This window comes from Molothrus ater, chromosome 9 (assembly GCF_012460135.2).
Source record: "Molothrus ater isolate BHLD 08-10-18 breed brown headed cowbird chromosome 9, BPBGC_Mater_1.1, whole genome shotgun sequence".
NCBI lineage: Eukaryota > Metazoa > Chordata > Aves > Passeriformes > Icteridae > Molothrus > Molothrus ater.
Genome location: NC_050486.2, coordinates 11783161 through 11799308, shown reverse-complemented (window position 1 = coordinate 11799308; position 16148 = coordinate 11783161). Strand labels below are relative to the sequence as shown.

At 37.8% G+C, this 16148-nt stretch overlaps 1 protein-coding gene and 1 long non-coding RNA gene across 4 annotated transcripts in view; one reads left to right on the top strand and one right to left on the bottom strand.

The window, feature by feature from the left end:
* Window positions 1-16148, bottom strand: part of COL11A1 (collagen type XI alpha 1 chain) — a 125666-nt gene that overhangs the window by 4478 nt on the left and 105040 nt on the right. For both annotated transcript variants that reach the window (XM_036387659.2, XM_036387660.2), the window contains 15 exons: window positions 14013-14066; window positions 13443-13550; window positions 13200-13253; window positions 12860-12913; window positions 12291-12344; window positions 7159-7212; window positions 6681-6788; window positions 6546-6599; window positions 5460-5513; window positions 4492-4599; window positions 3826-3879; window positions 3701-3736; window positions 3538-3591; window positions 2471-2720; window positions 711-823 (listed from right to left, as the gene is read on the bottom strand). In XM_036387659.2, the coding sequence (XP_036243552.1) occupies window positions 711-823; window positions 2471-2720; window positions 3538-3591; window positions 3701-3736; window positions 3826-3879; window positions 4492-4599; window positions 5460-5513; window positions 6546-6599; window positions 6681-6788; window positions 7159-7212; window positions 12291-12344; window positions 12860-12913; window positions 13200-13253; window positions 13443-13550; window positions 14013-14066 (1209 nt within the window). The remainder of the gene's footprint in view (window positions 1-710; window positions 824-2470; window positions 2721-3537; window positions 3592-3700; window positions 3737-3825; window positions 3880-4491; window positions 4600-5459; window positions 5514-6545; window positions 6600-6680; window positions 6789-7158; window positions 7213-12290; window positions 12345-12859; window positions 12914-13199; window positions 13254-13442; window positions 13551-14012; window positions 14067-16148) is intronic.
* LOC118689406 (uncharacterized) overlaps window positions 1-16148 on the top strand; it is a 166026-nt gene that overhangs the window by 139690 nt on the left and 10188 nt on the right. Inside the window, exons 6-10 of one of the 2 annotated variants that reach the window (XR_004980619.2) lie at window positions 943-1141; window positions 2761-2823; window positions 3495-3557; window positions 5409-5506; window positions 12302-12493. This is a non-coding gene — a long non-coding RNA (uncharacterized LOC118689406). Of the gene's footprint in view, window positions 1-942; window positions 1142-2760; window positions 2824-3494; window positions 3558-4386; window positions 5163-5408; window positions 5507-12301; window positions 12494-16148 lie in introns of those variants that run through there. The other variant, XR_004980618.2, reaches the window with a different exon arrangement.

Below are 16148 nucleotides of genomic sequence, written 5' to 3'. Positions count from 1 at the left end.
ACCACACCAGATAATACAGAATGTATTATAAAGTGGCTCAAATCTCAGCCACTTTAAAGGTCTGAAATGGAATGTTTTTCTTGTAGAGAATGCCTTCAAATTAGTGACTTCAAATGGAATCCAAGAGAGAGTTAATTCTATTTGAGGGAGATGGTTGTAATCTGTTAAGAGCCAGGTAAGCTCATGGTATAAATTGTTGCTGTGAAGTATTTAAATGAGTTTTCACCAGTGTTGATGCTAATGAATTCCTGTAATTTAGGCAAGATTTCAGAAAGCCTTCCTCTATACCATATGCCTCAGCAGATGTAATCTATAACAGAGAGTAAGAACACTGTTAATACAGTCTTTTACATCTACTTTGCATAGGAATACATGAATAGATATGAATGAACCCACAAGAGAAACACAGGAATGTTTAGCTTTTAGGTGACAAATACTAGATCATCTGCTGTAAGTGGCTGCTCAGCTGTGTTGCATTCTGAAATGTACTGACATGTTAGCAAGCAGGTGCACAGATTCCCTATCTGAAGTTGAAAATGGTATTTGTTAACTCTATGTACCATTTTACTGCTCCATTCAGATATATGTAAATGTAATCAGAAAGACAGACACATGAAAATGTGGCAATATAATTATCCTGTTTAGTTCAACATTGTAACAGCATAATAGTAACTGTCAACAGCCAACTGAAAACACAGATTGGTACTTACTCCTTCAGATTTCTTATCTGGGTAGATGCAAGTTTCCCCACCTGCTGTGAAATTGCAGTATACTTTGAAGGAGTCTCCAGAACAGCCCTGGTTAGGATCAATCCAATATTCCCCTAAGACAAACGAGAAAATATTTGCCTTATACAGTAGAAATGGTATTCAGAAGAGCCAGGTTTTACTGCTACCTAATGGTCCTCCAAAGTAGGAAATTTATTTTATCTGAATGTTTTAGGTCAGGGAGCAAAATCTGGAATGCATCCCTATCTGCAAACAGAGGTGTCTGCATGGGGCTTGCTGGGGCTGTAGCTGGCACAAGCACCTGAAGCTTCCACTGAGATGGATCCACCTCAAGCAAAGACCTTTCCCTCCTGGCTTATGAAGCTGCAACACCAGTGAAGGCTGGGCATGAAAAGAGCTGCAGCCCATCCAAGGTACATTCAAAGTCAGTGCTTTTTAAAATCTGATATTCCAATTAGAATGATGATTTCTGTGATGAGGGTTCTTGTCTTCAGGTGTTTCATAAGCAGGGCAGCAAGCGACTTTCTGACAACTACAGTTCTAATCCAGTTTCAAACAAATAGTGAAGGTTTCAAAGAGAAATGACTAATTCTTTCACCAGTTCTGTCTTCTGAATATAGGGCATAGACAAAGTATTTGTGGGGTTTAACAATTCTGTTGATTTAGGCTGTATATTGAAAACAGTCCTTCCTTTCTGTAAGTCTTATCCCTGAAGAATTCTGAATTTTAATGAACACATTTGCTTTTATTTTAACCAAAATAAGATTACTTTTATATGAAGACAGCTCTAAAGAAGAAGCAAATACTGGTAAATGCAGAGTGTAAAAACTATTCCTTATTATGGAGGGCACTGAATTGTAAAATATGTACTTTTCATATAGCACATACACTGCTTAACTACTCCTCAAGGCAGCCATCTGTTCTTATCTATCTAGAGTGAAAGCAATAAAATATTATTAAACTGTCAAAATCTATTTTTCCTCCCATTTAAAAGCAGAAAAATATTGCTTTGAACTGGGAAAAATATGCATTGCAATTGAAAAAATTATGAAAGGATGAAAATTTAGTGAAGGCTGGCTTTCATTTAAACATTTTCAGAGGGGTAAAATTATTTAGAAGAAAAAAGAGAAAACAACAAAGAATAATGAATTCAAGATAGTTCTTAGGAACACTGGGTATCTTCATATTTCTATGCATTTTATTACACTACTACTTGGTAGCATTAAACAGGATCAAAGAAACTTCCATGCCTCTTTGCTGGCTGATCTAGAAAAAACAGTACTGATGCAGTAGAGAAAATTATTGCTTCCAGGGCTAAAAGACTAGTAAACTTTTTGAGAATCGTTATTGAGCATAAATCTCATATAATACCAATGCTGAAATATCGTTATACTACACCCACTACAAATATTGTTATACTACACTCTTTCATCACACTCCTGTTTTGATCATCCTGGAAATGCAAGGCCCGCCTTTCAAGACAACAACTGCTTTTTATTTATCACTTTAACAAGTTTTAACTCAAAAACCAGATCAGGTTATGTATTTAAAGAGTTTTGACTCTTACCAAGAGAACATGTCTTACACTTTTAAACTTGTATACCTGTAAAAATGGGTTCAATGAGACTGTGTGTGTTGAGCAGCTGTATGAGCCATGTCTCAGTACTGGGTGAGTGGTGCCCAAGAGCCCTGGCAGAGCCAGGCTCAGCCCCGTGTGCCCGTGCTGTGCAGTGTGAACTCACCGTCTGGGAAGTCGGGATGGCAGAGCTGCAGATCTTTGCAGGTCCGGGCTGGGTTATTCTGAGTGCCCATGGGAAACTTCATGTGCTCAATGTCTTGCTTCAGGGAATTCAGGGAGCCAAAGATCTCCTCCATGCCATCAGTATAATCCAGAATATTATCACCAGCATCAGATAACATATAGTCAGGAGATCTTCTTGTCTTCTTGGCTGACTGGATTGGCAGTGGCTGGATTACCTCACCTGGAGGGCCCTAAGTGGAAAACAACATATCTAATTATATCTTCTGTTAGTTTTTCAGCAGAGAAGGACCACAGAATGAGGCTTGGAGATGCTTTGAATAGGATTTCTTCAAGGTATTTATTTCTTATTTCACCTTTTTTTCTTTTAGATTCATACCTATGTGCTTTGATTTACTTGAAGAAGAAACCAAAAAAGATTGTAAAAGGCCAAACCATTGTTGTGCTCTAAATCTTCTCACTACACTGATTTTGGGGATGAGTGTGTTGCCCTCACACAAGTGACACACAGAACTCACAGTTGCCTCTGTATCCCTGTTAATTCCCTCAAGCACAGACATATTCTATGAAAATTGAAAACTCCGGATATTTCCTATGATAAAAGTGGAAAATTCCACTTGGGGTCTAGGAAACAGTATTTAATTTCAAGAAATTGAAGAACTTCACTCAGCTTTGGACTCTTCATTTTAGTTTGTTATGATATTAAAAATAAATATGGAAACAGAAGAGTATAAGCAGGGGAAACCAGTAAAATTTTGTTTTCTGTGCTTCAATATAACACATTAAATAATTATTGCATGAGGGGCTTCTTTGTTTGGGTTGGTTATAGAGGTTTTTTGGGGTGTTCTTTTTGTTTATTTTATTTATTTGTTTTAAGTTTCTTCTGGCTTTTTCAGTGCAGATACGTATTTCTGTGCCTGGGGATCTGTGTTTTCTGAAAAATGAATTTTCAAACCATCATTCATATTTTAGTTCCCAAACATTGTTTTCTACCCTTGTCAAAACAGGTTCATCATGTCAGGGTAATGCAAGATAAGAATTCTTACTTACTGGAGGACCAGGTGGACCAGGTAAGCCACTGTCACCCTTCTGACCAGCAGGACCCTACAGAGCAATGAAAGGAGTGCAGTGTTGACCATGCTGCACAACGTTTAAAAATAACACACACAAAAGCTAAGCAAAAGAGGAGAAAGTGTAGAGGAGAGTTACTCACACTGGATCCTTTGGAACCTTTGGGACCCTGGGGACCCTATGGGCAAGAACATGTAACTCTGGTTAGAGTGTACTGCACACAGCTTGGGGGTGGGTAGAACAGGAGGGCTGGATGAAATTACTTACAGGTAATCCAGGAGGACCAGGGGGTCCAAGGGGACCAGCAGGACCAGAAATTCCCTAAAAAGGAGTAAGAGAATAAGCAAAGAACTAAAGTATCCTACATACTGGACTGTGTTAAAAAATTGTATCTATAAAAAAAGTAGTTCCATGAAGTGTCCAGCTGTGGTGAGTTTTGAGTTAGGCCATTTGCTAGAGGCCAAAATAGTTGGCAAGTTTAAAATATTAGATCTGACAATGTGAGTTGCTTGTAGTTGTTCTTACACTGACTGCAGTGGATTTTCAGAGCTGTGTTCCTCTTCAGATTGGCTTGGAAACCTCACATTTTACATAGTGCCCTAAAAACATGGCTTAGTAACTAGAAGAGAGGGAGCTGCTTTGGGTAATGCAACCAGAAAATGTGATGAGATTGCTGCTGCTACTTTTATCTTGTTGCTAACTTGTTCTGTGTGCATGTTGGGGTCTATGTGTTTCCTTCATTTTCCAAAAACACTCTATAACCTCGTTTTAAGATGTTTAATATTGCTGTGTTTGTACAATGCCTAAGAAAGTTTTAACCTCTTGCAGGAGACTCTGGGTGTTAAGTGTTTAGAACAACTTTCAGAAGGAAGCCTGGAATAAGACACTCCTTCTTACATGGCACTTGAAAGAACACAAATATGTTGTACTCACTGCATCACCCTTGGCTCCAGGAGATCCCTGTGGGCCAGGAAGCCCCCGATCACCCTTTTCACCCTGTTCTCCTGGAGGTCCAATCAGGCCAATCAAACCAGGATGTCCCTGAACAAGATTTAAGAAAATATAATTAACATACATTAAGTAAATGTGTTTTGCAAAAACATAAATTAGACCTTTCTCGTGTTACCACTGTTGCTTGTCAACAATCAACCTGAAAACAAATTATTCTAAATGTGTATTTATTGTTGTTAGATGGTCTTTCCAATTTTCAGATTATTTGCAAGTTGTGACTTCTTATTCAGTGAAAGAGCTAAGTGCAGTCTTTACTGAAACCAGCAGAGAAATCACAGTACCCTGGGTACAAATTTCATGCCAGTTTCCACAGGTAGCTGCTATCAGCATCTCACAGAGTTCCACATGTGATATGGCTGCATAAACAGCTGATCCAAGCAGATAAACAGAACCTGCAGTTCACAAGGCACAGTCATGTTCATGCCTCTTTCTCTACAGGTTTTTCTCTGATACCAAAGCAATCAATGTATTGTTGGGACTCCATAGGAAAATGATATGTCAGATGTCTCAATCCACTATTTCAAAAGAAAGTATTATAGCTGTTTAATATTTATATTTTTTTCTTTTAAAATAAAAATTGCCAATACTCATAATTTCTACTTGCTTTGTTCTTGTAAACCTGACAGTTCCCTTTACATCAATATCTTTGGGATTCTCATTGCAGGGACCACATGGTCTATAGAATACTACACAGGCAGTAATCCTTTTCTTTCTAGGTGTTTCCAGGATATGGCTTAAAACTTCTTGATTACTCTTAGGGCTGTGGAAGCTGTTTGATAGCATGGTACAATGCCTTGCTGATAAAAACTCTGCTGCTTCTCCCCGCTAATTTTATACAGGTTTTAGACTGGGCTGAAGTTACGAAGACACAACTAATTAGCAAAGCATACCTTCTCTCCTTTGGAACCTGGGTCTCCTTTCAGTCCAGGCAAGCCAGGTGGGCCCTTTATAAATCAAGGGAAGTCATGTTAAGGTAAGTTTTAACATCCTGCTCAAATCATGTTTTCTTGAAATGTTATTGAAGGCAGTTCAAATCAAAGTACACATTCAGTGGTTGATGGTTGTGATTGATGACATGATTTAGAGCCCAAGATGAAATGTATGTTTAAAAAATCATAATGATGCTACAGTGGTATTTAAATTACTTTATAATTAGAAATTATAAAAGGTTGTATGAGTAGAAATCTATGGAACAGAGGGTCAACTAAATTCTTGATTTGAGAAGTTCTTAGATTTTATAAGAATGGCAATGCTGGTTTTGTGTAATTTGTACATAATGAGGTGAAAAATGCAGGCCATGCAGTGCCTGTGCAAAAGACATGAATTTTTCAGAGGCTGTTAATCTCACACTGCACATGTGTCCATGAGGTGTAGAGCTGCTACACTAAGTCTGTGTCTCCTCACCACTGCTCTCCTGGTGGCAGTGGACAACTTCTGCTATGGATAGAAGTGATAAGAGACCTTTTCCACCTGGCACATATTCAAAAATGCCATAACGTTTCATGTACAAAATATTATTCAGTGCTTATGCTTTCCATCTCCACTTCAGGATATCACTAGATGCAAAAGCCTAGGCAAATACATAATTCATGAATGAAATGTGAAATTTTTAAGCTTTTGGAATGCAGAATTAGACTTTTCACCTGCAGTGTGCTGTGCTCTACTGCAAATCAGGCTTCACACTCTCCTGATAGCAATCTTTTGCGGAGGATGGGAGGGGAAGGAGGGAAATCTAACCTGAGAAACTTTTACATATCAACTTTACTTTCTTAAAATCCAAAATTAAGTTGCAGCAATGCATTGAAAAATTCTTGTTGAGCTGACAGGAAGTCTGTGCAATTGGAAGTATATAGTTCATTAATATACTCAGCTTCAAATTTTAACAGAATATTTAAGCTCTCAAATGTTAGAAGAGGGATCTTTCAGTGATGTTTTTGGAGGCTTCTGTGAGTGACATGTGGGAAAAGGATGCTCACCAGAGGTCCAGGAGGGCCGTCCTGACCTGGTGCTCCAGGCATACCTTGTTCTCCCTAGAAAAAACAAAAAGCTGGCTTTACCAGAGTATATAGAGGAAATGCAACATTTAAGATTTCAGGTGCTCCATGACTTACCACAGGGCCAGGAATGCCCCGGAGACCCTCTGGGCCAGGTTTCCCTGCAGGTCCCTGTGGTCCAACTGGCCCTGTTTTTCCAGGAGCTCCTTCTGCACCAGGTTCACCCTGGAAAGAACAGACCAGGTCAGAGAGGGGCTGAGTTTGGCACTGAAGGGATGTACAAGAGGAAAAGTGCTTTTAAAAGCCACAGTTCTGCACAGGATGATTTCCTGAGTGAAATGTTTCTGGCTTCACAGAGAGGTCTGGTGCCAGCAGAGCAGGCTCTCCTTGCTTGTTGCAGGTGAGCTGTGCTGGGCCTGCACTGCTGGGTCCTCTCCATTACATATTGCTACTAATTCTGGGTCTGAATTTGGATTTTACAGACTGCCTGTTATTACTTTGAAAAGTTCCACGCTCAGTGCATCATAAGCAATTGACTTTTAAATTATAAATAGTTTATATTTGTATGCTTCAAAAAAAATCTTCAGTGTATTACCTTTGCACCTTTTTCGCCTTGTCTGCCTTCAGCACCTGTTGCTCCAGGAGGTCCCTGTAAAATACGGACACTGAGATCATAATCTCAGGTTTTTTCAAATATAACCAGTGAAAGAAATTCTGAAAGTGCAATTCCCACCATATTAATAAGTAGTAAATGCTTACAAAATAACATTAAATTTCTTTTTTTGACATTTTATTCACAGGCTAAAAAATACCAAACATCTCTTATTCCCCTATAAAATTTTCCGGTTTTTTAGAATATCTAAAAGATGATGCAGTTTAATTTGTTTGGGAATATAAAAAAGAAAATCCAAACAAAAAAAAAACCCCAAAACCCCCCAAAAAAAACCCCAAAAACAAACAAAACCCCCAAAAAAACAGTATACAAAAGAAAAAAGGCAATACTAATTTATACGTACAATAACAATTAATTTTAAACTTGATGTGCATTGAATTCTATCTATTCACTGTAGTTTATCCACTGATTCCAAAAAGGCCTCTCTTTCTGCAGTGCACAGTGTGGCAAATACTTCTTTATTCTCTAAGTCAGGGATGGGCTCAGTAAGGGGCCTGATTACACTTGGACAGCCAAAAATTGACAGATTATCCAGTAAATATGAAAGTGAAAAATAAAAAGACATTTTTCTCCTCCAGAACATCAAGGGCCGAATTTTAGGTCAGGTAATTAATATTCATAGCTTCAGTTATGAACGGGAGCAGTGTCTAGAATTTAATACAGTCTTCTGAAAATGGTTCTCTTATATGCTTAGTTTAGAAAAGATACACTCAAGATAATGGACCAACTGTTCTCCTACAAGGTTAATTTTTAGCCTGGGAAATGTCCTTATTACAAGTAGCTATTTCTTGCCAACCATTGAGCAGCTTAAAGGAACATGAAAGAAAAGTGACTATGCTCAAATGCTGTGATTTTGTGAATCTGTATAAGACTCATCTGTTCATTAATGCAACAAGCAGATTTTTATGTAAAAAAATGTTCAGAAGATCAGCAACTAGAAAAATGCAATCACTTCCATTTATTTACTGCTTCTGACTTCTTAACTTATAGAAAAACAGTTCAGGCTCCTTAAAGGTAAAGCACCAGAACACAAATTAAATTTTACTGGTAAGAACTGTACTTCCAGTTAAGCATCTGCCTGTTTGCTTTGTGGGCTCAGGGCTTTGGATCAGTGTTTGACCTAAAGCCATCTTTTATACTAGAGCTGAACTTAGCCCAAACCTTTTATTGTCTGATATATTTACTACCCACTGCTACCTTGGCACATACCTTGAGCAACTCCACTGGTTTTAATTCCTGGAAATTTATATTCATTTTATAGCTATTTACATAGAAGTATATTAAGATCATTCATTTGCTTCTGAAATTAAGCTTTCTCCAGGGTGACACTGAACATCTGCAGCACTGCATGAACCTTTTGGCCAGCAGAGATAGTTCAGACTACATCAAAGATAACGCCAAATGAATTGAATTAACCACAAGAGGACTTTGACCATTTGTTGTGGGTATCAGCAGCTTTTTTCTTTGCTATTTTTAAGAGCTGTAAGGGGTAAAGGACTTAGTTTTATTTCTTCAAAATACAGAGAAGCTTAAAGGCCCTGGGCCAAATGCTGACTCTTTAAAACAGGAAGAATATTTTAAATCCCTGCTGTTCCAATAATAATTAATGATGTCTGATGTATGTAACCCTTTGTGTAGGTTATAATTTGTTGGGTGGATCACAGTTTGCAGCGATAATAAGAAAGATCAACAGGTACATAAATAAGTTCAGAAGCATTTTAGATACATGACTTTTTTCTTACATGAATTAGTTTACATGCCCATTTTCTTTACTTGCTTGAAGTTCCCACATGGATTCTAACCCACCCTATCTAAGAGACTGAAAAGGGTTGAATGGGGCAGTCTGTACTTGAGAAATATGGTCTCTGAATAATAGAAAAGAAGCTGCAGCATGAATTAATTAGCAGGGCTAGGCCCACTGTGATGGCTAAAGTACAAGTACAGTGCCTGCCATTAGCAGCAGTGCCCAGGCTGCCCCGGGCACGGAGCTGCTGCCGGAGCTGCCCCCGGGCTGCTGCAGACACAGAGCGCTCCTTGCCGTTCTCCCACCTCCCGCCGCACTGGAGCGCGGCTGGGCAACTGTCACCGCAGAAAGGACCTCTGTAACAGCACTGCACATTAATGCACCGTTCTCCCCCTCATCACCCCAGCTGCCATGCTGGCTCGCACCAACACTGCACTGTCAATTTGGACATGCTGCCTGAAGCGTTTTACCAACCAAGAAGACAAAAGAAATCATGCAGAAACAAACTCGTTCTCAACTTTTGTTACATGAACCTATTGAATATTTTTCTCTGTTCTTCCATATTTCATTAGAATAATTTCAGTTGTTGTTTATAGCTGTCATCTGGCTTAAAACATGATTTCCAACACAGAAAAACCATTACCACATTTCATTAGTCTATTGTGATAGGAACCTAGCATATTGTTAGGTATTCTGTGCATTTGAAATCAAGAGAGAAATTAGTTTTTAAGTGGTGAGTACACCCTGCTGAGGCAGAATCATGCTGTAGCCAAAATGGAAAAAAAAAATCTCCTTCATAGAAACACTTTATTTTTTCCTAAGTTATTCAACATCGTATTTAAAGGCAGCAAACCAAATAAACTTCTGGTTTGCAAAACTGCTGGCTTTGTTTCAGTATTGACATCTCTTCTTTCAATGGAAAAAAATGTTATGGCTTCCAGTTGAGAACAAAAATATATCTTACCCTTGTGCTTTAAATTCTAATACTTGATTGGTATATGGAGTTTTATGAGTATGTGGACATCTGATTGTCACTGCCCAGGAAAGCAGCCCAGCAGCAGATCCCTAAGCTCAAGTGCCTGGCACACTGAAGGGCTGGGAACACAGGCAAGGAGTGCTGTCTATGCTGATCTGTATTGACTGCATATTGATCTGAAGGACAAATACTCTCTGAAGGTGCCTTTTCCTCATGCTGCTTTTAACATTTGTCAGATAGAAATCAATGAATTCAAACTAGAAGTGTTACCCAGTACTTTATGGAAAACCAAAACGAAGACCCAAAAGTAAGAGAAAGGGATTAAGTTTCAGAATAATCATAAAAACAACATAACTGTGGAGGGGTTCAGACTGTATTTCAAGTTCTAGATAAGCAGCCACAATTAATACTATTACTTGCAGCTAAATTATTGATGTATAAAGCCTTCTGAGCATGTATTTTCCTGATCTGGTGTGTGCACAGATAATTTAAGTCAGAATATGTAAAATAATAATTGCTATTTAATTAAACTTTAAAAAAAATCACTTCTCAAGACTTTGTCAATTACTATGTTACAGAAGTCACCCTTTGTACATTATGGTTTTGGCTTATAAATTTCTTAGATACAATGGAAAAATTATATATGTCCATGTCTTTCACTAGAATTTGCTTCCCAGGGGGATATGGGGAAAATTTTAAACTCTGTAACTAGAGAGAGACTGCTCAAAACTCTGACAGCTGGTAATAAACATGATTTTAGAAGACTGGGCAGTAAAACTGAGGTCAGGTCAGTTACAAAATGGAATGGAAGAGGGGAATGAAAATATATAACAAAATAAATAAGGAGCCTACTGTTGAGGATTTCAAGAGCCTTAAATTAAAAGTATGGATTCTGAGCTCTGCCAGCTTATTATTTCAGAGACCAAAAACCAAAAAATGGAGTGGAATTTTGCTTTCTAGTAGTGTAACCTGAGCTGCACCTCACAGACAGCAATATTACTACTGAAACTGTGTGTCCTTCTCAATCCACATTAAGACTCTTGATAGGGCTTTTTCTTGAAATTGATTCTACCATACAAGTGATGAAAACTAATGAAAAGCAGTTTTTCCAGGTAAGTATGAATCTTTCAGTCTTTCCCTGTTACTTTCTAGTATAACACTAATATAATACAGATTCCCTACAAGTTTGAAATATTCTGGTGCTCAAGTAATGCAGAATCTGATTCCAAAAATGTTTTCTTCAAAATTCAGAAAGGGACTACATTGCAATATTTAGCCATGCATCATCCCTAAATTGGAAATGTGTCAAACCAGAGGTAACATGGAATCTGTGCTTTGAAATTGTTTTTTTTTTGTCTAGACACAATCAGATAGAATATAGCCCATCTGTGAGGAGTGAGCTATTGCCTTTCTGTATAATAAAGCAGGATGTTTTAATTTGATGTCAAGCAAACATACTAATTGCTAATATTCAGTTGAGCCATATTTCAGTTTTAGAATAAGGTTGCTAACATGACCATAATAATTTAAAATATTATAAATACTTTGCATGTTGGTGGAGGAAATAGATTACTGTATAAAATAAATAAAACTAATTGGGCATGTCATTCCACTCAAGCCCATTAAACCAAGCAATTTAACATATTTTGTTAAATAATTCTCAGCTTACATTTAATAATGCCACTTCTTCTGTTTTTTAAGGTGTAAAAACTGCATCTAATTGCTCTGTGAAGCAGACCTAAGGGTTGATGCATCTACTACAATTCTGTGACTGCAATGTTATTTACTGGGTTTGATTAGGTATATTTGTAAACCCTGTTAACCTTCAAAAGCTTTAGAAATGGAGTAGTTTCATAAATTAAAAAAATGCCTGCCTGTTAATTTTGTATACAGAGAGGATGATATAGTTCTGCACAGTAGCTGCATTAAAATTATTTTATTTCCAAGACTAAAAACACCAAAACAGACAAATTCTTCCTGCTCCCTGATAGCAGACATGTGCCTAAAGATGATGTCTGCTATTACTGTCATACCAACTCACTCCTGTTAGCAGACTGATTCAGTAGACACTGAATTCTTGAGTGAAAAGAAAAAGCACCTTTATGGGTAAGCAATGTATTCTTCCCTATGTAGTTTTTTGTTCTTTTATTCTTATAACCCATGTTAAAGAGCTTTCTCTGCTGTTTCTGTTTTTTCATTTCTCTCATTACATTACTTCAAAGAAACGACAAGTATCAGATGTGAGTGTCCCAGCATGAAACAATTAGCTGAAATTCTCAAGGACACAGTGTCTCAGAAAGAGAAGTGTACAAGAGAAGATGAGATATTCCTTACTCTTTTCCCAGGAGGACCAGGTGGGCCAGCTTCACCTGAAGGACCTGGTGGACCCTGCAACAGAAAATTAAAATCACAGCAGTAATAAAGGATGAAGTTCTCATCTTTATTAAATGCCATGGACATCTGCCATGTGTTAGCCCCTTTCAATGGATAGAATCTACAGAAACAGAGCTTTGATGCTTAATATGGGTATTGCTCAGGTACTGCTTAAGATCTTGGCTTAATTTTATTAGTTCAGCTAATGAAGATTATTTGGCTGCAGCATTTCTTTCTTATGCTCAGAGCTGCTCTATTTTTAGTGCTCCTCAGTAGCTCCAGCAGAAATCCTTTAATACATCACTACTGGTAAAAGAAATTGAGCTCTTGCTTCCCCCCTGTGTTACTATAATGTGGGCAGTTCTGACTCTTCAAGGAAATTAATAGTTATTTTCAGTATAATACAAAAAGTGTCCACTCTGAAAATATTTTAAGAGTGTGACTGCATAGAAGCCACTGATTTGGCAAAAGATATTTTCTTATCATCAGAGAGATCATGCAGGTGAAATAAAATGAGATAAAAATCTTACAGGTTGACCAGGATCACCATCTTCACCCTTCTCTCCACCAACACCATCCTGACCCTACAGAATTCAAGGAAAATAAACAAAATTAAAAATTCAGCTAATTTAAGCCACTACCTTTCATATATAAGAGCATTTTTTTTTCTATAGAGCATTTTCCCAAGGTCATTATTTTTCAAAACTTTTATAAGATTTCTTAACATTTTTAATCCTTGAGAAATGCATGAACAGAAAAGCAACGATCTTACTGGCAAGAGTACATGCCCAAACAAGAAAGAAAGAGGGTCAACTAGAATTAAGTACAAACTAAGACTAGGACCTAGAACTGTTTTTAAGGTATACTTACAGCTGGACCAGGTTCCCCAGGGGGACCAGGGTCTCCAGGAAAACCAACTGGGCCCTAGATAGATCAGGAAAAAAAGCAAGGAATGTGTCATCCGTTGCCAAGCAGGTAGCACTCATCAGAAATCTTTTGTGAAGCATATAATGAACGTAGTGCACTTGCAGGAAATGCTATGGTTCTGTATTCACAGATTGTATTCAGCAATGCTTCACAGTGGTTTGGGTTAGAATTATGAAGCTCACTTACTGGGTTACCCTTAGGCCCATCATCACCTGGAGGTCCTTTAGCACCTGGTGGTCCGGCTGCTCCAGGTGGACCAGCTTCACCTTTTTCTCCCCTTTCACCTTTTGGACCCTGTGGAAAACACATGAAGACAAAAATGCCATCTGGAAATGGAATGGCCAAAAAGATCACAATGGCAAACTGATTTTTCAAACAATGGAAATGTATCAATTTCCTCAATAAATGGTGGTATGTGAGTGGGAAATAAGGATCTCTTAGGTCAAGTGCTAAATTCTGCACCCAGATTTCATCAGTGAACTGTTTCCAGAAAGAGAAACATGCAAGCCAAAGTTAATACTTATGAAAGGAAAAATAGGCATTGTTTTGGGAAGTCTCCATCCTCTGTTAGTACAAGATGTGGCTATGATTATATGGAAACAAATGTCATTCCAAAGGTGTAAGTTCTCAGCTGAAAATCCAAAGAAAATGTACACAAGTGCACAAGTGATCTGAGGACATGCTTACCAAAGCTCTGCCAGATACCACAGTTCGCCATAATAAATGTTAATGAAAAGACAACAACATAGTACTCACAGCTGTTCCAGATTCTCCAGGAGGTCCAGGGTTCCCAGCTTCTCCAGGCTCACCCTATAGATGCGTAAGAATAAATTTATGAGTCATTAGGGAGAATATTTTGATGAATTTACTTCTGTAATTGCATATTCTTCCCATGCTTATTTATGTAAACAGCTTATAAGAACAGGTTTTTATTTGGTCTACCTAGAGGGGTTGAGTTATATATGTGGTTTTGCAGAACTGGAGTCTGAAATTTGAGACATAATACATCAAACTAATATGTTCTTGAGCCAGGGAGACTAAACTTCCCTTTGGGCTTTGGGAGATGTTCCCCTTTATTATCCCATATACTGCAAATTTCCTGCTTGTGATTATTGCTATAGCTACTGTTGGAAGAAGAAAGCTATATAAAGGAAAGCCTAATGATGAAATAATAGCATCAGTTAGAAAAACTTTCTCCACAGGCTACAGAGGTGTGTGCTGTGTATTTACCAGTGATGGAATTTATTCTGTAGAGCAGATGGCTTTCAGAATCATACCAGTATGAAAAGAAAATCCATGCAAGTCAAAGATTGTGCACTATTAACTGAACATTTAAGATAATTCAGTCTCCTTCTGAGCTAATACTCAGTATTATCTCAAGGGCTGCCTTTTCAAGTCTTCATTTTAAAGTTTAGTTATGACCAATTATTTTCTAGCTCAGTAGTCTGATGAATAAACTTTAATAGAAAACTCTTCTGTTAGTAGAATATTTAGTTACTAGCATCACAGAAACATAAATCATGGAAGGATAACAGAATATGCTTTGTGATTGTTATGGAGTGCTTGGATAAGAAATACATACTCTTACCCTAAAGGATTTTTCAATCCAACTGCTAATGGGGGGAAATTTTTCCCCAAAATATATTCTTTTTCCAAGAATTACATCTATGAGCAAGAGTAGTTCAGTGCTGAAAATGTAGTTTTCCCAATCATTTACTGCATTCATAAAATTTGACTAAATTTGTGTACCCTTCCTAACCTGTGTGATCTCCAACCCCTCTTCATTTTACAACAATTCAGTTAGATCATATATGTCTGTCATTTCCACCTGGTCAGTATAAAACTATAAATCATAAAATACGTTTTTAAAACAAAACTTATGGTCTAGATACTGAACCTTTTTTTTCAGAGAAGCTCATAGCACCAAGATAACCTCACTGGGACCAGAATTTGGCCCAGTACAAATATTTTATTAGATTAAAGGAAAATATTTCAGTACCTCTCAACTGAATTCCAGACTAGGATAATTAACAGATAACCAATATTTCAGGAGCAGTATTAAAATGCCCTTTAAAAAGGGCACTATTAAAGGATGAATGTGCCTTTAGAAACTCTGGTATGTTCTATTAGATATACTAAAATTTGTAGGAACTTCAAAAATTAATGATCTCTTTTAGTGTTTACTTTAGTCTTTACTTCTGTGATGTTACATTCATTTTAAAACAAAACAAAACCTGTAGTGGATGCTTCAGGTCAATAAGTGTTAAGAATGTTTTCTAGGAAAATTCATAATCTTCATTTCCTTATTCTCTGCACAGCATTTACTGAGTCTGCAGCCTCATTAGCACTGGGGTTTTGTCCATGCCTACTATCAATCAAGTGAGATTTTTGTAGCAACAGAGAATGAAGTCTGGAATTAGCAAAAATATGTTTTTCGTGTTAGTAGCCATTCTATATCCACAGAGGCCACTATATAGAGCCTTTCCAAAGGTGAGCCCGTGGCAGACAAAATGAAGCAGTGACATGAGAGCACTGACTGTGCCCAGTCTTTGCTGACAAGCACTTGGGCAGTGCAATCCCCTTGGCAGCTTCTCAGAGAGAGAGTTCTTCTGCCTTCCTGCCTAATGATACTCTAATTTATGATGATCCACATTTGATTAATAATACGATTCTTACCCTTCCTGTTGACAAACACATCTTCCTTCCATCCCACAACACAGGGCTGCCTCTGACCTACACTTGGGAGCTCTGGGGGAGCACTGGGGGTGCCTGCTCCAGCACACATGGTGACATTGGCTCTGTGCACTGCAGCTCCCCAGCAAGCAGCAGTGTGGAAAACTGAGAAACTGAAAGGGCTAGAAAATGTCAAAATGTTCCCTTAAAGGGCATTTG